This window comes from Urocitellus parryii, chromosome 9 (assembly GCF_045843805.1).
Source record: "Urocitellus parryii isolate mUroPar1 chromosome 9, mUroPar1.hap1, whole genome shotgun sequence".
NCBI lineage: Eukaryota > Metazoa > Chordata > Mammalia > Rodentia > Sciuridae > Urocitellus > Urocitellus parryii.
In genome coordinates this window covers 108,189,940-108,211,903 of record NC_135539.1, presented here as the reverse complement: position 1 = coordinate 108,211,903, position 21,964 = coordinate 108,189,940, and the positions used below count along the sequence as shown (strand labels likewise).

The window sequence follows — 21,964 nt, the reverse complement described above, 5'->3', positions numbered from 1 at the left end:
GTTCAAATGATTTTAGAAATAGCAAAGCAGCTGTTGAAAGAAAAAGAAAACTCTTCCAATAATTGCTCGGTGAATCATTAGCCTGAGTTCATCCAGAGAGCAGTGCTTCTTCTTTGTAGAATTTCTACAAAATTAGTCTCCTTTTGTGTTTCTTGTCTGGAGATTTATAGACCATTAAGGTGGGTTTGCAGCCTTTGAACGTGCAAGGAAACATTTGTGATTTTGAGAACCTTTTAAAGGTTTTCTCTGATCACAGGGAAAGTTTTACTCAGTGTAATTAGGCATAATCTCAAAGCCAGTAATAAGCAAATAATGTTGTTGGGACTTAGATACACAAAAATGCCTAGTGTTTCTCTTGTGTTTTGTTTTTGCAACATGTTGGATCTGAGGGTAAGGAAAGAAGTAATTATATTTATGTTTAGCTCTCTACCATTTTCACTGTGTGAGGGGAAAAGAGATACCATTTTCACTGTGTGAGGGGAAAAATACAAATTGGTGAGGAAGGCAGGTCGTTTTTTGGTTTGTTTTGGAATACATAAATAGGTGCATTGGTGAATCTGCTGTGACAAGCGTTTATTGCCTTTGTATCTGTTTTTTTTGGGGGGGCAGTGCTGCAGATTGAACCTGGGGGTCCTCTATCACTGAACTACATACCTTCCCTTCACCATTAGTGTCTTGCTAAGTTGCTCAGGCTGGAAAACGTGGATTTCTCCTGTTGCCTGAGTAGCTGTGATTACAGGTGTGTACCATTGGACCCAGCTCAGTTCTTGAACACTTAACGGATTGACCTAACTGGTATTTTCTTCCATTGAATAGATTTATTTCAGAATAATGTTCTTTTAAGGACATTATGTTCATAATGCTCATTTTATAAATCTAGAGCTGGATACCAATCAGAAGAAGCATTTATTCCTTCATAGTATGTTAATTGAGGTTTATTGCAGACAACAGAATCCAATCCAGACATTTAAAAAAGAAGAACAATTATTGCAAGGATTTGAGGGTATTTCACAATAATTAAAAGGGCTGCAGGAGCAACAATAAGTGAGTTTCCAGAGCCACTCTACAAAACTGCTGCTGCTGTTCAGCTGCTGGTTTGAGAACCTGTGCTGTGGGTGCACTAGCAAAAGCGTCACCCCAGGAAGCCCCAGCACCCCTGGATTGATCAGACCCTGGTGTCTCTAGCATGGCTGCTGAAGAACAATCAAAGGGTCTCTGCCACCATTCTTCCAGATGTATCTCACAGCCTATATGTTATGTTATATTCTTTTTACCTTCAAAGTCACAGTGAATTGTTTCCTCTGAAGCTAGGCCATTTGCAGACATGCCAGCCACAAGGAATTCTGGGATATGTAGTTCTGAACCTCACCTCTATTGTGTAGGAAGTCATGCTAGAGGAGCTATGATGATTGAGTCCAACAGCAGCGTCTGCCATAGAGAACAGGAATCTTCTTTTGAGGAAAAGATTAACATGGTTGCTTTCCCATGGCATTTTGGAAGTCACAGCTTCTCTGAATATGGATTCTGCCCTTTCTTTTGGTTGGAGTTGGGAGCTTGAACAGCTCTACTCTCTTATATTTCACCCATAGGTGTCTCCATGGGTTTGAGTATGTGCGTCTTGGAAACTGTTGGATTTATTGTTTCTGGGGCTATCAAAGTAAAATAGAGTTTCTTTGTTTACATATTTACTTAATGAACATGTCTATAGTATTTAATAAATGCCAGACATTATTCCAAGTGTTTTCTATATTTAATTTATTTAATTCTTATAATTGAACCATGATGGATCATCTATTGTAATAGTACTTTTTTTTTTTCCTTGTCTCTAAAATGAGTGAGTGATGTATTAGAAAGTAGGCCTTGATTCGTGCAGGTAATAGGCAGAACAGATCATCTACCACAAATATTCTGTGAGTTTCTTATGCTTGCTGCCTGTGTTTATAATGGCATTCAAGGGCAGGTACCAGATTCTCTACCTTTTGTAACTCTTCTTCCCCTTTCTCAATAGTCAGTGCTTATGCCAGGTTCTTAACAATGATTTGAACCATGTATAATAGTGTGTAGTCAGTTAATCTTTTCAACACACTTTCCTCAAGTGTCTAGTTTGTTTATTTACTGGGGCAGACAATGCTAAGTGTCAAAAGAGAAGCTTGTAGTCTAGTGGCCTACAACCACAGTGCAATGTGGGAGACTGTCTGGATGAAGGTCCTGGTGAGGGACACTGAATCCAGAGTGGGAACAGGTGGCTTAGGAGAAGGCTTCTGCCTAAGCTAAGACCTGTATGGTAGGCTGTCATTAACAGGATGTTTGGGTGATAATTTCCCCAAACAGAGGAAGAAGGCCCAACCATATGGACATGGCACTTTTGGGTAACGGTTAGTATGTTGTAATGTGAGATGAGGGGGACAGGACAGGTAGGATGGTAGTGGGGTAGATGGTCTAGGTTACGAAGAACTGCCAGGAGTCTCATTGAAAAGGCTTCTCTGGAATGCTTAGGAGAAGCCTGAAGAATATCTGGTGGTAGGAGTGACAAGATGAGGTAGGGTCTTCAACTTATTATTGTGGTGTTATGCAGAGGGTACAGAATGCACGGAATAAACCTGAACTGGTAGAGAACAGATCCCAGGACTACAGTAGGTCCTGCACAGAGCAAAGGCAGGAATGAGATTCACAGTGACTCCCAGTTTTTCCTGGATAACAATGACTAATTGATGTGCTGTTGCTGAGACTCTTCCATGGCTTCTCTGGAAGCTGCCTCCTTTGTAGCTGTGGACATCTGAGCCAATGGGAAGTTATGCCATCCATACGTGTAGTAAAAGAATGCTCCTGACCATACTCACTGGCAAATGGGAGATAATTCATGGACTGAGTGACAATTTGGTGTGAATGATATGGCTGAGGGCGAATTTCTCTTCTTTTTTTGTGACATCTTGCTCCGTGCTTTGAGATTGTGCTTGGCGCTTGGCAATTTAACAATATTTTAGTCTATTGACCTGGACTTTTTAGCCACATTTGTCGTCTGCAGCCAGAAGATAGACTTCAGGCCTGTGGCTTGCTTCAGGATTGTATGGGGGAATGCAAGACAAAGCACAGAAATCAGGTCCAACACGCCCCCCCACCCCTCCCCGTGATGACAGTGTATACCCCACCAAGAGACCAGGATGCTGGCGTTAGGATCTGGCCAGGTTTAAGGGTAATGAAAATTCATGCAGGAAAGTGGAAGGATTTTTATCAGCAGTGAGTTGATAGTCTAAGTCCTCATTGGCCAAGAACGTTTTCTTTTAACCTTTTTCCCTGGTCATGTGGGATGGGAGATGGGAGATCATCCCTTCTCAGCCAGATCAGCCCATGGGAGGGTGGGTGACCAGTGCTCTCCAGGGCTTCTGTCCTAGAAAGTAACTGTTTCTTCCACCCTCCGAGAGGAATCTTAGACACTGTGTTAGTTCAGCTCTTTATGGTACCAACAAGGAGACTCAGGCCCACGTAGTAGGTGGCTTGTTCATGTTCAAACAAGGGCAGAAATACGAGGAGGTCTTGGGCTGCCTGACTTCTCTGCTCCTTCCACACCCCTGACCACTTTAAAGGCCTACTGAATGTCGGGCATCTGTGATGTAGATTTAAGTATTGAATTGTACTGTTTATTGAGTACTTTTTTGTATAGGTTGCTGGGCTGGCTTTGGGTTTAGGGGGTGTTAATGAGGCACCCTCTGGGTGGTAGATCTTTGGTCATACCAATATATATATATATATACACACACACACACATATATGTTTTTCTCTTTTGGGGGGTTCTCAAAAATATTTATTGGGGATGCCAGGAAAGTCATTTTTCTTTTAAATGAATATTTTCTGAAAGAATTAGGGAAAGACTATATAATTTTTGTTGATGGGATTTTTATTAGCACAGAATTTTCAGTAGTTCTGGCTTTCTAATGGAACAAAGTTTTTTTTTTTTTTTTTTGGTTGTTGTTGCTTATATCATTTCACCTCCTAAAAACTTAAACTTGGAAAAGTTTTGAAGTATAGTTAAGACTGGGGTCATGAATACTAAATGAAATTTCTTAGTGTTCAAAAACATTATATGTGTGTGTGTGTATGTATATATCTATATATACACATATATACATATAAAGTTATTTCTATTTTTTGGTACTGGGGATTGAACTGAGGGGCACAGTTAACCACTGAGCCACATCCCCAGTCTTATTTTGTATTTTATTTAGAGACAGGGTCTTACTGAGTTATTTAGTGTCTCACTATTGTTGAGGCTGGTTTTGAACTTGCAATTGTCCTGCCTCATTCTCCCGAGCAGCTGGGAGAATGTGTGCCACTTATAAAGCTAAAATGTCAGAGTCTTTTTTGAATGGTATAATAAAAACACTCAATTTTGGTTTTTGGTGTCTTTTGGCCTTTATCCCTGTTACGAGAGTGGTATTTACCAGCATGGCCTTATCACATGAACTTTAAATTTGCTTACCTTTAGCTAATTTGGAAATTTAGAGATGGGGCAGTAGTTCTGGATCAGGAATGGAGAGCCAGGTTAATGGTTTGAGTTTTCTGCTCTGCTGCCTGGCTATGTGGTGCTGTCTCTAAATAGAAGGAATTCTACTAGCTCCATGATTTTCAGCAGGGGACAAGGATTCTCCGAGGAGGTTGTGTGTGTATTAGCACCTTGGGGGTGTGGGGAGCATGCATTATTAGAGAACACACAGAATCATATTTCTTTATTTGGAAAAATAGGAAAAAAACTATTTTTTTAAAACAAGAGGCAAAAAGTAAATATGGTATAGTCTTGGCTGGTGGTTAAAATGGATGGGGCGGGGGCTGTGGCTGTGGCTCAGTGGTAGTGCACTTACCTGGCACGTGTGAGGCACTGGGTTCGATCCTCAGCACTACATATAAACAAATAAAAAAAGAAATCTATCAACAATGAAAAAAATTAAAAAATCTGGATGGGGCACTCATGGGACTATAAGGGAATAGCAGGTAACATTTCTTTTTGAATATGTTCTTATTTAAATCTCATAAATACCAATAAATGCTATTGTCATGTGAAGAAACAGAACTGAAAGGTTATGTCTCAAGGTCATCACAACAAATGTGAGGGTAGATTTGGGGTCCTAGGCTAAGTCTTTGAGGTTTGTTCCCTTAGCATTCATATCTGATATGAATCAAGATAGGTTTTTTCTAGAAAATAGAACTTTTATAACATATATAACTGGTATACAATTACTTCTTTATTTTCAGGTGCAAAAATAGTTTTCACTGCTAAATCCAATTAAGTGGCGCTCCAAGATCCATTTACAGAGATCCATAAAAAAAGCGTTTAATATCAGTAGTCATTGGAACATTCCTTCCCCACCCAAACAATTTGGCTAGAAGATTCTGACTCCATCATGATGGTGCTGCTCGGTGGCCAAGCCTGCCCTGCCCTTAGAGGGTGGCCGATAGCTGTGTTTGTTTTCTCCATGCTCAACTTGGCCACCATGATTTCCCCTGGGGCTCCTGAGGGCTATGGCTTTTAGATGCTGGCTCCCAGGCGTCCTCGTGTCTGTTGCTGTCGGAAGTTTCCATCTGCCCCTGCCAGGGTGCATCATAGAGATATGGGACCTGGTACAGATGCAGACACAGAGCCCTCCATTGATGCAGAACTTCTCCAGGGGAAGGGAAGTGGATCTCTCATTCTTTCTTTCAGTTTATTTAAAATTGGCTAATTTCTCTATTCAGTTACCCTGCTGCCTCTAAATGACAGCAAGATTTAACATGACAGACCGTAAGTGCTTTTATTAGTGTCCAATTTACATTCTGTTGTTAAAGGAGGCGTCTTGGTGTCTAAACAGAGACAGCCTCAATTCATTACTTGTACTATCTTTGTGACCTTCAGTAAATGAATTGATGTCCTTAAGCCTGTTTCATCTTTTACAAACTGGGGATGGTTATAGCTTCTATCCCATAGAGAATCCCAAGGGGCCAACTTTAGCAAAAGATACTGAATTATACAGAAAATGTAAGGTTTATTTGGAGATTGGCCCCAAGACCAGCCAGTCTGGAGGGAATAGTTTAGGATGGGTGGAGGGTCATTGCGTGGGGAATGGTTAAAAGTAGATAAATACTATTTTACAGATTTAGGCTCAAATTGATCTTCTTTGAAGTTGTGTTATTCACTGAAACTTACGTTCTGACTCAGACATGTGCTAAAATCTCTCTGATAGTATCAACTCCTCTTTCAACCTGTTTAGGACCCAACCGATTTTGAGTGGAGCTTCTGGATGGAATGGGCGAAGCAGAGACTGGTGTGGCTCTTCCTTGGCCATATGGTAGTGTCTCAAATGGCCACACTGCTTGTAAGGAAGGTATGTGCGTCATTTCCTTTTAAGCCTCTTTCTGCTTAGCTTTTTGTGGAGTTCTGAGCTCAGAATCAAGAGACACAGGTATTGACCTTTAAGATAAAGGTGTCTTATATTCTCATCCTGAATGTATTTCCTCCAAGTTATTTTTTTTAAGGCATTGAACAAGAGGGTGAAACTAACTTCAGGTAGTGTTCTCTAAGATCATTGCTGATCAAATGATCTTGTAAAGAGCCACCTGATGGGGAGACTCTACATGGTTTCACTTACAAGTTTAAAAGCAAGTGAATGATTTCATTAAGATGTGAGCATAATTTTAGTGTCAAGTAAGGTGTGCTATTGTGGATGTTTTAGATCAGAATTCCAGTAGCATTTTGTTCTCACCTTGGCCTGAATTACAGAAAAAGGGATTCTTTAAAATCGGTATTTGAGAAGTACTACGTAAGCATAACAGAGACTATTAGGGAAGGGGGAATAGGGCAAGAAAGGGTGGAGGGAAGGAGGATGGTCATGGTCAAGGCACCATATAGAAATGTCACAGTAAAGCCCATAAATGTGTACAAATAATATGTGTTAATAATAATGAAGTGCTTTCACAGGAGGCAGAATTGTGACCCTTTTCTTAGTCCTGAGGTACCAGAAGATTGCTCTATCATACCAGGAGTCTGACTTTTGCCCAGGATCCTCTGAGACTTGCTTCTTACCTAATCTCAATTTTTAATGTAAAAATAAAAATGAGGCTGTGCTTCAAAATCTGTAAGGTGAAAACAAAACACAAGCAAACTGACTTAAAATTCAACTCAGGAAGCATGTTTGATTCTCAGAGGTTCATGAAGGTGATGAAACCGAGGATCAGAAGCAGCTTCTGGGAGGGAGACCAGAAAGGGAGACTGAGGAACAGGTGCCATGTGATTACAGATGTGCCCTGGACTTTTTTTCAGCTCTTTCTTGAAAATTGTTACTTTCTAGGCTGGCTTCTCATTCTGGAAAATCAGAAATCCCAACAGCATGCCAATTTTCTTAAAGTTAAATATAATATCAATTACTTTTTTGTACTCAAGTGTTTGTTTCCATCTTCTAAAGTGGCAAAAACTAAAATATAAAATGCTGTCAGATCTGAATATATTTAAATTTCATGCAACTTTCTGAGCAAAACTAATAATAAATAGTGTATTTATTATTATATTGTTTTTTCATATTTTTCCCTTATAAACATCTGTTTAGTTTCTTTTTTTCCCCAGAACTTCAGAATTTCTAGAAATTTAAGGCTTTTATTTATAATACAGAGTTTCTCTGCTCATAGATACTATAAATGTCTTTAAGTCTTAGATTTCCCTTGTGCAAATGAGTAGCTTAGCACTTGTCTTTCACCTTACTTTGAAGTGCTTTGCAGACAGTCTGTAGTAAGATGTCAAATCTTTCTACTGTAGTCCTGGTTAAGGACCAGTGAAGTAGTGGGAGAGTACCAGATGCTGTGTTACTCATGTTTGGCCCTTGGCTTTGTCATTATCAGCTTTCTAACATTAGGAAAGTGTTTCCCATTGAATCTTAATTTATCATTCTCTGCAAAATAGGGTTGGTAAGAAATTATAATTCCTTCCCTTCATTAAAATAAGATGAGCTTCATTTGTTAGAAATTTCGTCACTAAAGGTAAAGATAAAATGTGGGAAAAAATGAGATGAAAACGCAAAAGAGATGGAAGAAATAGATAAAAATGTTAGTAATTGCCATCAGAATAAATGGATTCTTTAAAAAGATGAAGATTGTCAGACTAGATTTAAAAAAACACTCAGAAATAAAGGAAAGCAAAAAAACAACAAAATCCAGAGATGTGCTTCTTAACTAGATATGTTTAAAACAGAAGGAAACAAAGTTTGAAAGTAAAAGGTGGGAAAAGATATTTTAGGCAAATACAAACTCCTATATCCCCTAACAAAATACTGGCACAGTTTTCTTCGTAGCTGGCAAATGGCATTACTAGTGACAAAGAGGTTCATTGTTTAATAATAGAGAGTTTGGGAATATATCACAAGTGTAAATTTGTTTACTTTAAAATATATAAAGAAAAATCAGAACCATAATAAAAATAAGTAAGTCAGTGATTATAGGGAGAGGTTTTAATATAACTCCTTCAATAATCGATATTCTGTGGAGTAAAAAAAACCCACTGAAGAACAATACAACTAATAAGCTTTATATAAAGAAAAAAATACACATATAAATCAATGTATGCACAAAATACATATATATATATATATATATAAATGTGTATATACATGTGTGTGTTTATATATACATACACACATATATAGGTGTGTGGTGTGTTTGTGTGTGTGTGTGTGTGTATGTGTGTGTATATATACTATATATATATAAAACAAAGAATCTATACATATATAAAAGTTTTTGCATTCAACACTGGAGAATCCACCTTCTTTTAAAACAATATATACATATATTTTAGTTTTAGGAGGATACAATATCTTCATTTTATTTTTATGTGGTGCTGAGGATCGAACCCAGTGCCTCCCATGTGCTAGGTGAGCATTCTACCATTTGAGCCAACCCCAGCCCATAGAATTCACATTCTTTTTAAGAACACACAAAATGTTCAAAATGACTACATATTGGGCCAACACATTTCAAAGGATGTGTTTTATATAGATCATGTCCTCTAAGTCTAGTGCAATTAAGTTGGAAGGTAGTTACAAAATGACCTAAAAACTCTTAGTTTATCTAGAAAGTTAAAAAAAACATACTTTTAAATAATTCGTGCATCAAAGAAGAAAACTTATTAGAAATTAAATGTATTTGTAGATAAATAGAAAAAAATTAGATATCAACACTTGTAAAATGCAGCAAGAGTGGTACTGAATTAAACATAATCCTACATATTCATATTAAAGTGGAAAGACTGAAATTAATGTGCTAAGTGTACAACATAAACTGAAAAAATAGAGCAGGAGTAGAAACAGCAAAGAAAGAAGGAAGGAAAACAAAAGAGCAGAAATGAATGAAATAATCAATGACAAGATTGATCAAGAAGGGGATAGGAAAGGTAGCAGAATACAACAGTCACTAATATGCCATCATGTAAAAATGTGAGTATGTAACAGATGTGATTCTGCAATCTGTATTTGGGGTAAAAAAGGGAGTTTAAAACCCAATTGAGTCAAATGTATGAAAGATGATATATCATGAGCTCTGTAATGTTTTGAACAATCAATAAAAAAAAGATTGATCAAGAAAAAAGAGACTGTACAAATAAACAATATTAGGAATGGAAAAGCAGATTACCATAGATATTACAGAGATGAAAATCATAGTAAGAGTATGTTTTACATACCTTTATGGTCATAATTTTGAAAATGTGGGCAAAACAGACAAATTTCTAAATATATGACAAAATTGACTCATGAAGAAATAGAAAGGCTAATACCATTACAACTGTTAAAATAAATCAGTAGTGTTGGGCACCGTGGTGCACGCTATAATCCCAGAGGCTCGGGAGGCTGAGGCAGGAGGATAACAAGTTCAAAGACAGCCTCAGCAAAAGTGAGGAGCTAAGCAACTCAGTGAGACCCTGTCTTTAAATAAAATAAGAAATAGGGCTGGGGATGGGGCTCAGTGGTGGAGTGCCCCTGAGCTCAATCTCTGGAACCCTCCACCCTTGTGTATATATGTATATGTGTGTGTGTGTATATATATATATATATATATATATATATATATATTTGTTAAAAAACAAACAAAAAAACCCAAACCAATAATCTAACAAATTAATTCTGTCAAACATCAAAGGCACAAATAATTTCATTATTTCCCAGGATATTTTCTAATTCATACTTATGAAGCTAGCAAAAATTTGATAACCAAAATTGGAAGTTATGACCTACCAGATATATAAAGACATAATAATTAAGACATGGTTATATTGGCACCAGGACAGACAAATAGATGAATAGACCAGAATAGAATCTAGAAAATAACTACATATATATGGAAATTTGATTTATGACAGAGCAAACATTTCAGATCTGGTGGAAAAGATTATTCATTCAAACACAATACAGGAAGTGAAAAGGCAAGTTAATTAATTAAAATGATTTGCAAAGTGACAAATAATTAGTATATAGAACATATGAAGAGATTTTGGGGGCTGGGATGTAGCCAGTAGTAGAGTGCTTACCTTGCGTCTGAAGAGCCCTGGGTTCCATTCCCAGTACTGCTAATAATAATAATAATAGATAAATTACTCAATAGAAAAATGACAGTATTTGAAAAGGAATTCATAGACGAGGAAACAGAAATAACCAATAAGCTTGATATTCAACTTCATTAATGATCAAGCAAATATATCTTAAAACTACCATAAGATATCATTTCATACTTTCCAGTTTGGCAAAAACAAAACCTAAATCCCCTGAAGATATCAGATATTGGCCTCCTGAACTCATCCACTGATACACACTCTAGAGAACCTCCTCATCCTACCAGGGCCCATGAGCCCTGGTGTTCCTTGCTGTGGTGTTTGCAATAAGAAGAACTGGAAGTAGTCGATCCAAATGTACATTTTGGGGAAATAGATGAATTGTAGTGAATCATTTCATGAAATAGAATTAATTATAGTCATAAGTTTGTCAATATGGATGAATTTCTGAACCATGACCTTGAGCTAATAAAACAAGTTGCAGAGAAATAGATTAGATATGATTCCTGTTTAGAAAGCTCAAAAGTGTGCAAACCAAATAGTACATTCATAAGTGCAAAACTACCACATAAAATTAGGTACTTGTTATGGTTTGGATATGGCCTGAGTGTGTTGTCCCCAAAGGTTTCATGTGTTGGAAGCTTGCTACTGAGTGCAGCAATGTCTTTCCACTTAATTTACTTATAACTTTAAGTTCAGGCTCCTTTGCTTAGCAGGCAGTCTCCTCAGTATGTATCGGGGGATTTCTTCCAGAACCCCCTCTCCTCAAGATACCAATGTCCATAAATGCTTGAGTCTCTTATATAAAATGACACATATTTACATGTAATCTACACACATCCTCCTGTGCATTTTTAGTCGTCCCTAGAATACTTATAATAACTAATACAATATAGAGACTAAACAATATAATGCTATTATTCAGGAAATTAGGTAAAAAATGCATGTGTTCCGTGTAGGTGCAATTTTTTTTTCCCCTAAAGATTTTACATTTGAGATTGAATCCTCGGATGTGGAACCTTCAGACATGGAGGGTTGACTGTACTTGGAAGAGCACTTGGTAAATCGTAGCGTTGTCACTTTCAAGGTCTGTCAACTCAAGCAAGTTACTTAATGCCTTTGAGGATGACTCCTCAGTTGTTCAGTAGAGGTGGTGCTGCTGGCTTCTTGGTTGTGGAGAGAGGCTGATGAGCGATGCTTTTCAAGGTTATCCTTGCCAGTGATGAGAGCCAAGGGCCTGGTGGCTGTTGCTTTTCTCTGCTGGCACTTGCTCCTGGGAGCCGTTCCCTCTATGGTGTATAAAGGGTGACTGTCTTGAGAGTCCAAAATCCTCAAGGGCAGCGGCTGTGTTTGCTCATCCACACCACTGGGTCCTCCCATGAACAGCTTCTTCTGAACCTATTTTAAGCTTGTCTTGGGGAAAGGATTGGGAGATACAGTCCCTTTCTTTGGGAGTCATGGTTGAGTGAGAAGTTAGTTAGAGAGGAAATCAAATACTGATCACTATGCTATACCTGCTGTGGTCCTGGGCTGTGCCAACTGCAGTGGGTGCCTGGTACCATGAGTGGGCCACTGTGGCCTTTCTGGTATCAGGGATGGACTCCGAGGAGGCAGCTTTGGAGATTTGACTTTGAAGTAAATGGGAGTTCACCTAGTTGGGCTTCTTGCATCATTCTCAGGCATGGGTGGACAGGTAGACATCTTCTCTGCAGAGCTTGTGTGATCCAATGTCAGTAGGAGGTGTTCTTTGCATTTTTCTTGGAATGAAGCAGAGTGAGCACTGCGTCATCTCCCTGTGTGTGTCTCTCTCATCTCCTGTGTGACCACAGGTTTGATTTGTGAGACAGCTGGTGGGCAGGGATCTGCTTGTGGCTGGGGCACAGTGCTTGCTTTGTCTGAGTCTGCTTGGCCCTTGTGTAAGTATGAACCACAACTTTGGCTTCATTAGCTCCAGGCTTTCACCACCTGGATTAAGTATTCCAGATGGCCTTAATTTGGGTCGTTGTTTTTGGTACTTATTCAGGGTGGAAGATTTGGGCTGTAGTTGGCTTTTATTTTCCCATCCTCTGAGGCATCATAAACCACGGCAGTGCTGTGGAGGGTCAGGCGTTAGTGATTCTTGGTTAAAACCAGAAGCCCCAAAGGATGCTTCCCATCTCCATCTAAGATCTAACCTCAGCTCTTTCTTGCTTGCCCCACCTCCTCGCACCGAGAGCCAGGTCACTTTCAAAAGCATAGTATTATTTCTTTTCTTTTTAAAATTTTGGGTCATGGTAAGTAGTAAAACTTTCCACTGAGCTCCTTGGCAGAGGTGAAATGCCTTTTCTCTGGGTAGGACTTTCTCTTTGGGTTTTGGCGAGACTGTGTAAGGGCCGGTGCCCTGGGAGCAGAGGCTGAGTAATGGCTCTGAGCTCTGGCTCTGGGTTTGTTATGGTTGGATTGCATGTTGGGCGGGTCAGACAGTGGCCTCCTTTCTAGAATACCACTGTGGCCTCACCACCAGCTGAGACACTGTGTTCTCTGCCCTCAAAACTAAAAATACCCCTGGGTGAACTTTGAGAAGGCCAGCTTAGTGTGGGGGGCAGAGGTGTGTGGTGCTGCTGATTACCCAGCAGTTTCCACTGTGCCCCCAACGGGGAGGACCTACATCGTTAGCATTGGTCCTGATGGCCGAGCTCCTCACCAAGGATATGCAGAAGGTCAGTCTTGTGGCCTTGGCTCTGGGAGGCCAAGGTGTACAGGAGTTCCCTTCTAGAAGATTGTCAAATCTATATACCTAATAGGCATCTCATGCACTAATGGTTTTCCTTGAATTCTTCTACCTTCATTAGTACCATCTACGGAGGGGTGAAATTCCCTTAGTATGGGCCCCATAGACTTTGCTCCTGGGGAAAGCTGGCCCAGAGGTAGTTGTTGGCACTCTGGGATGAGGTGTTTTTGTTTTTTTTCCTGTTTTCTTGGGGAGATTTAATCTGTGTGTATATTTTTCTTATATATAATATGTGCATTTCAGCAGTTGCACATATTGATTATGTAGTATGTAATAAATTATGCCATGCATAAGAATATTGATTGACTCCTATTTCTCAAAGGATGTTTCCACTAAGTGGTTTCTTGGTAGATGTGCAAAAAGAATTAAGGTGCAGCAGTCTGATACCGTTGCCCATAGGAGTCCTGACCAAAGCTTTGCACTTCTGCCTCTCCCTGCAGAGGGAAGGTGAGGAGGGAAACCACTCAGGCACATCCTATTATCACTTGGTGCCCAGAGCACAGAATGAGCTGAAATAGAGAGGTTGTGGGAAGGGGCACTGTCAGCTAGTTTTCCCTTTGGTTTGAAGAGTATAGTTTTCAGAGGAGAAGGGAAAAGTCCAAAGTCTTTTCTCAGGGGCATTGAGCTAGCCTTAGAAATAGGCCAGCTCAACTAATTAGCATCCCAGGAGACGGCATGGGGTGAAGGACAGCAGGCGTGCACCTTCATGGGTTGGAGTCCATGCCTCATCTGCTGTTAACAACACAAGTTGAATTGTAAGAGACCCCTGTGAGTGGAAAACAGTATTGGATAGAAAGATGTGAAATGACACCCATCTATTTTATCTGTTTGGTTTATAAGGAAGAAGATGGAACAAGTAGAGATTTGGAATATTGTATGTTTTCACATTAGCTGGCTAAAAAATATCTAAAAATTTGATGCTAATTTCTTCATCTTAGTCATAACTACCAGGTTAAATCCCAAGTCTTGGGAATGTTGACCTATCTACCTCCCCACCCTATGCATCCAGCTCCTTTCACCTACCCAACCACCCATCTACCCACCTCTACCCCCGTCCATTTTTCTATCCACCCATCTCCCTTCACCTGCCTACCTCACCTCCATCCGTCCATCTACCCACACAACTTCATCTATTCTCCCTTCTCCATCCATCTCCCCATCCACTCACCCATCCATTTGCCTTTCACTCTCTTCCTCCCAACCATTCATTCATCCACTTTATGAAATTGATATATGCTAGGCACCATGCTAGATTCTGGGCTTACATTACTGTGATATGAGTAAGAGAAGGTGTGCCTGCTAAGAGGGTCTATCAAATGGCATTCGTCACCATCCATTTTGAGAAGCGGTTCAGTGTCAACACAGTGGGTGTTTTAGTCAGCTTTCTTGCTGCTGAGATTAGAGGGCCTGACCAGCACAATTACAGAGGAGGAAGAGTTTCTTTGAGGGCTCATGGTTTCAAAGGTCTAAGTTCATAGAAGGCCAGCTCCATTTCTCGAGGCTGAACATGGAGGAAGAGTGTGGCAGAGAGAAGCAACTTTTTACTTTTTATTTATTTATTTTTTCATCTTTTACTAAAAGCAGAAGAGCCTGGGGTAGAATCAAGTGGGGGTCATCCTGTGCTCCAGTCAAGTCCTTTTAGGTCATCTTGATCTCAGGTTCCAGGTTGCTCACATTTTTATACCCATCATAAGAGCATCATAAATTCAGACTAGAGCCACAGCAGGATATCACTACACACCTACCAGATGGGCTGAGATTAAATGCGGTAACCCCACCAAATGGGTGGTATTACTGGCAAGGATGCAGATACATTGGATCATTTGTACATTGCTGGTGGGATGTACAATGTCAAAGTCACACCGGAAAACTGCGGCACTAAACATGCAATTGCCATGCCACCCAGCAAGTGCTCTTTTGGGGAGAAATGAAAGCTTATTTGTACACAAAAAACTGTACACATATGTTTGTAACAGTTTATTTGTAATCTCCCCAAACTGGAGAGAGCCTAAGTGTCCTTCAACTGGCACATGATTATATAAACAGTGGTCCATTCATACCATGGAAAATGCAGCAATAAAAATTCAAAACCCTCAGTGACCACAGCAACTTGGATGACTCTCCAGGGAATTACGCTGAGTGAAAAGAGCACATCCTACAGGTGACCTACTGTGTGAGTTTGAAGTGACAGAATTTCAGAAATGGAGATTAGTGGTGGCCGAGAGTTATGGTGGGGAGGGGAGAGCAGATGAGAAGAAGGTGCACGTGGTGTGAAAGGGCAGCATGGGGATCCTTGGGGGGAGATGATTGTTCTGGGTCTCTACTGTGGTAGAAACCAAACCAACACTCGAGATGAAATTGTACAGAACTCAATACACACACACACACACACACACACACACACACACGAGTAAAAGTTAACTGGGGAAATTTGAATAAGTCTAGTCATGTTAATATTTTGATTGTGATATCATACTAGGGTTTTGCAAAATGTTACCACTGAGGAAAACTAGGTAAGGGATTTATCTGTATTATTTCCTACAGTTGCATGTAAATCTATAATCATCTCAATAAAAATATCAACTGGAAAAAGCCTTGTGTAAAAGTTGTACGTAATGAAAAGTGAAATTTTCTAAGTGAGAGACATCATAGCCAAGCATTCAATTAAGTTCATGTTTTCTTCATCTACTTGATCGATGTGATTCTCTGTGCTTTCTATTCTAGTGATCAGCAGTTACCAATTCTAGTTATCTCTTGAACATAATAATTTAAATGAATTGGCCTGATTTGATTTCTATGTGGGTTTTAAAGATCTGAACTTGACATAGAGTATGTGTGTGATCCAGACCCTGTATATCTGCTAAACCTCGGAAAAAAAACTTAAGGTGCTTCTAGTGATGAATCACAAGTACTGTTTTGCAATGAAACATAACACATTTTATTTTTGAAAAGTTAAAAAAGTTCTGGCCTGTTTTGGGTCAGAGGCTTAACATTTTCACTTAACAGATAGGTAAGAGTTTGATAAACGTGTAATACATTTGGAGTAGAGATAGATGGGCAGGCCTGAATTTAGGCTTTTGTACATGATATTGATCTTTGAAATACTTGGAAAAATCTCCCTTGCCACCCAAAGAAGATGACCATCCATGATGACCTGGTGGCCATGAGCAGCAAAGGCAATGCCACTCTGCGGTTCCATGACCCCTCTGAGTACTGCTGCTTCTGGTTCTAGGCCTGCTGGTGGAGGGATAGTGGATGGGGTGGGTGGGTAGGAGCTGCGTCCACAGGGGGGACTGCCCTCTATGATGCAGTTGGAGAATGGGGTGGGACCGATCATGCAATGTCAAAATTTTAATGGTATTTTGGGGATGGGATTCAATAGTGTTTTTATAGATGAGATATGAAAATCAATATTGCAGTGGGGTTCTGATTCACAGAGCCGTTTTGTATAGGTGATTCTCGTTGCATGATTCAAATCATTTCATTTCCTGTTCACCACGAACGAATTGCAGAGTCACATGGACTGGGGGAGGTGGGGGCAAGCAAGGTTAGTTCAGAACATGAAGCAAACTCGAGAGCATTCCCTGGGTGTCTTAGGACTGTATTCAGGGTCATCTGTCTGTACTGTTTGGCAGGAGGCAGACAGTGGGGCAGTGAGGCAGAATATGGGACACATTTGTCTGCCCCCAAGGTGGCTTTTGAGACCACTGTTAAATTCATCATAGAATCTCTCAAGTAGATGGGGTTGACACAGCACTACCAGGTATTTCCTGAAGGTTCCTTCAGCTTTTTCCAAGTTGAAGCAGCTTCAGTCTGCGGTAAGTTCCAGATGAATCCCAGCAAACAGGCTTTTTCCAAACGGATCAAGTAGCACTTAATAAAAGTGGAACTGGGTGTGCGTCTGTGGACGCAGCCACGCATGCATGGAGAAGAATCCTGCCAGTAACTGCTTTAGGTCAGGCTGAAAAGGAACTGTCTTTCTTTCATTTGTTAAAACTATGTCTTAAAATAGTCCTTGGCAACCTTGTTCCTTAAAATTGGACTGTGCCCAGAGGTGAGCGAGTGGGGAAAAGTCTGAAGCAAATTTATGAGCCTGTGTTCTGCGGGTAGTAGGATGGAAAAAAAGTAAAATTGGGTTTCAGATTTCTCTGGTTTTCTTGGAACTTAAAAGTGCCTGACCTAGTCTCACATTTAAAATATTCTCCTAGACTCGGGTATAGGTTTGGGAAAGAATAGTAGTAACTCAAGTGATATTCTGGAAGAATTAACATCTAAGCATGGAACTTACAATTTACATTTCACATCTGTCTTTCCCTGCAAAAAGTCTTTTTGTTTTCATGAGAAGATCTAAATTCAGTCAGTTGCTACTTTTTTTTTTTTTTTTAAGCTCTGTGTGTTTATGGAAACCACATTTTAAAATGCACACCCAGGCTGGGGGATGTAGCTTAATAGTAGAGTGCTTACCTAGGAAATGCAAGACCCTGGGTTCAGTTCCCAGCAAAACACACACACACACACACACACACACACACACACACACACACACAAAGGCACACCCATGAGACATGAGACATCATATTTCCTTAGGAATAACAGCTAGTATTTGAGCATTTCTTACTGTGTGTTGATACTGTACTAAGTATTTTATAGGTTTAACTTATTTAATCTATGCAACAACCTCGTGAAGTTGATATTGTCATTACCCCGATTATATATATGAAGAAACAGAAGTACAGAGAGCTCAAGTAACTTGCCTAGAGTCACAACAGCTAGTTGATGGGAACACCAGCATTTGCATTTAGGCAAATGGACTTCAAAGATTGAGTCATTAAACCATAATGATATTACTTCTCAATGTTAAAGCATTATTATGGATTTTAAACATGAATTTACCAACCACAGACTGCAAATTGGTGCAACCACTCTGGAAAGCAGTATGGAGATACCTCAAAAATCTTGGAATGGAACCACTGTTTGACCCAGTTATCTCACTCCTTGTTATATACCCAAGGGACTTAGAAATCACCATACTATAGTGACGTAGCCACATTACAGTTTATTATAGCTCAATTCACAATAGCTAAACTATGGAACCAGCCTAAGTGCTCTTCAACAGATGAACGGATAAAGAAAATGTGGTATATATACATGATGGACTATTACTCATCCTTAAAGAAAAATAAAATTATGGCATTTGCTGGTAAATGAATGGAATTGGAAACTGTCATGCTAAGTGAAATAAGCCAATCCCCTCCCAAACCAAAGGCCGAATATTCTCTCTGATTTGTGGATGCTAACACATAATAAGGGGGAGGGGGAGAGGGAAGAATAGAAGTTCATTGGATTAGACAAAGGGGAAAGAAGGGAAGGGAGTGGGGATGGGAATAGGAAAGACAGTAGAATGAATTGGACATAACTTTCCTGTTTCCATATATGAATACATGACCAGTGTAACTCCACATTTTGTACAACCACAGAATGGGGAGTTATACTTCATGTATGTATAATGTTAGAATACACTCTACTGTCACGTATATCTAAAAAGAACAAATGAAAAATTTAAAAAATTTTCCAGCCAGATATGACTAAGAGTATATCATAATAGCAAGGACATGTTGATTTATCTGCTTAGTTATTCAATATAATAACTGTAAATTACATGGTAATTAAATAGAAAAATATTCTGATTCTCTTAAAATGGGAATACGTGTTGTCAGTTTGATGACTACATAAAGGTCTCACCATCTTGTAAAGCTGGTAAGATATGATTTTATTTCCATGACATAAATTTTACTGTCAACAATATACTAAAAATGTAATTAGATATTTAACTCTCTGGCTTAGATGTCAGGAAGCCTTTTGTGGTGTGGACAGCACAGTTTTCTCATGAGGCTCCCTAGGAATGCTCAGAGACTCCCTCTCCCCTTCACCTTGGAAGGGTGGTACCTGCCGGGTGTGGCTTCTGGGGTGGCACGTTTTGCACCTGCCTTCTGTCTTCCTAGTGTCTGTTGAGAAGTCAGCTAGAGCAAGGTCTTATTGGGGTGGGATCTGGTAGTCTGGGATCCTAGCTGACGGCAGAGAGGTGGCCACCTGCTCTGGGGTGGATCTGATGGAATTCTGGAAATGTGGGAGTGAAGCTAAGTTCATCTGAACTTCAGGGCAGTGAGAAGAGAGGTCGGTTATGGGTCACTGGGTCGCCGAACATTGTCCTCTGAGGTGTAACAGCCCGTGAAGTCACCTCTTTCTCTTTTCCTCCCTCTGCCCCCCTCCCCCTCTCCCTCTCCCTGGGACCCTCCCTGTCTGTAGCACAGACCCTGGATTCTCATGGTCTATGGGATGTGGGCCTGCTGGAGTGTGCTGGGGGTCCCTGGTGTGGCCATGGTGTTCCTGCACACCGTCATCGCCTTCTGTGTGGCCCAGTTCCGGTCGCTGCTCCTGTCATGGCTCTGTTCTCTCCTGCTGCTCTCCACACTGAGGCTGCAAGGTGTAGAGGAAGTTAAGGTAAGTGTCTTCCTATTGTGTCTTTAGGCGGAGAAGGTGAAGTCCCCCTGGCCTTTCCTGGTCCCAGCAGGTTAACTTTTTTTTTTTTTTTTTTCAAACACAAAAAAAGATTGTGGCTCCTCGGCGGAGCTCCCCCTTGTGGCCACACAGGGTTGATACAGGTGAGCCCTACTTAAATTCTGCAATCTTAGTTGTTAGTTCTGTCTCTGCCCTGTGAGGTTGCCCAGGTCTAGCTCTGTACCTTTCCCCCCTATTTGGAAAGGCAGGGAGGGTGCCAGATGTCACAGGATCAGAGGTAAAATAAATGAAGAGTCCCCTAGGCATTTGATTAAAATGATCTGTTCAGTGGCCTACAATTTTTAGGGAATGTTCTTGCTCACAAGCCTTATCACTTCCAGTGCCCACCATGGCTCTGAGACAGGTAAGACGAGTGGTTTTCTTCTTAATTGATGAACATACCTATTGATTATCTCCTCATGTAGATAACGGAGGCTCTTTATGGTTAGAAAATGAGAAAAATGTGTTTTGCTGGAAAATGCACAGTCCAGGCCCAGGGGTTGGCCCTGGAGTGTGTAGCTGAGCTGATTGCACCCCTCTTCCTGCACTGTTTTCTGGTTCCTGTTGAACAGTCCCAGACCATGTCCTGGCAGGTGTGCAGCATCCTCTGGACACCTCTCAGTGGTCTCTTCTGTCATTCGTAACTTGAAAGACTTTCTACTTGTGCAAAATGGGGCCGGAACGGGACACCTTGGGCAGTTTGCATAGCTTCCCTATCTCATCCCCTTGTTGAGAATCAGGCTTGTCGTTTAAGACCACAGCCAAGGAGGCCACCAGGTGTGCAATTGGTATGGAGGTCTCAGCCAATCAGAAGTGGGAACTCTCCTTAGGGAAGAAATGCATGGTAAGAAGAAAAAATTCCAAACACCAGGGGCAGCATGTCTGAAGCCCTTGAACTTCAGGCTCAGTCGACTTTGACACCAAACAGCCGGAGAAACTCCCAACTCTGAAAACTCAGGGCCATCATGTGCCTAGGGCAGGGGTACCATCGTTGTCCATCTTCCCATGTCAAAGCTGGTTCCCAGACACTTCCTGTGTGGAGATGCAGGTGCTGATGGAGTCCAGTGACTCTGCTTCCCTTTCGCCTTTAGACATTTATGTCCTGTCTCTCGGACCTAGCCTCTTCCCTCATCCTTGTTCCTCTGATTCTGTTGTTTCCTCTGAAGCACAGCCCAATGTGCTACTCCGGCCTCTACAGAAAGCCCTCTCCTGTCTGGTTGGTTTCTCAGATGAAATCTGTCAGTACTTGACTGCTTCGTTGGTGTTGGGCCTGCCGTTAGCTGAAGATTTTTCATGTTCACTTTAGAGGATGTGACAATGACTATTCACTGCTTGGTATGATGAAGTAGTTCCTATACCTGGTCTTGCAGACTAGAATATGAACTCTCTGAGAGGAAGGGCCCTGTTCCCAGGCACCCAAGTACAGGGCTCCATCCAGGCCAGTTCTCTGAAGATGCCTGCTCACAAAGTGAATGAGTGTGTGGAGATGATATGGGGTTAGAGGAAGGGATAAGTGTGTTAAACAAAATTTGTAAGAGGTCAGGGGTTCAGACTGGGCATCTGCACTGGGCCCAACAGGCCACACCAATGTAGAGTTTAATCACAGTAACTGAGCTTTGGTTGATTGCAGAAGGCCCTGTAGCCAATTAACTAATTAAGCTGTAAATAATTAATTACTTAAGCTGTAACCAATTGATGGCTTGATTGACTAGGCTGTAGCTAATTAAGTTGTTTTCTATCTGATCACATTGTTGGCTGGAGTTCTCAGAACCTGGTCTGATCTGGAATCTGCTGACTGGTGAATCGTGTTTTGATTTGTTTTATTCTTCTTTGCTCAAGTGAATGTTACTAAATTTAATTGGTCGAAGGATTTTCCTCTTAACAGGTGTGTGTGCAGTACCCCGCAAAGCTCCACGTGACGCCAGCAGCTCTAAATGGTTTATGATGTTTAATGGATCTGTTTTCCTGTGGCCTTCTTATTTCTTGCCTTCACCCCATTAACATTCCTTGCACAGAAAATCTTGGGAAGTTTTGATATTCTTTCCTCCATCACTGTGGTCTTGGAACTCCTTATGATG

The 21,964-nt window shown here is 40.6% G+C and overlaps 1 protein-coding gene across 3 annotated transcripts in view; it reads left to right on the top strand.

Moving 5' to 3' along the window:
* The window catches only part of Hhat (hedgehog acyltransferase), a 297,519-nt gene that overhangs the window by 29,701 nt on the left and 245,854 nt on the right, over nt 1-21,964 (top strand). For 2 of the 3 annotated variants that reach the window (XM_077802805.1, XM_077802804.1), the window contains exon 3: nt 6,240-6,353. In XM_077802805.1, the coding sequence (XP_077658931.1) occupies nt 6,240-6,353 (114 nt within the window). Of the gene's footprint in view, nt 1-6,239; nt 6,354-19,634; nt 19,830-21,964 lie in introns of all 3 variants that reach the window. The other variant, XM_077802803.1, reaches the window with a different exon arrangement.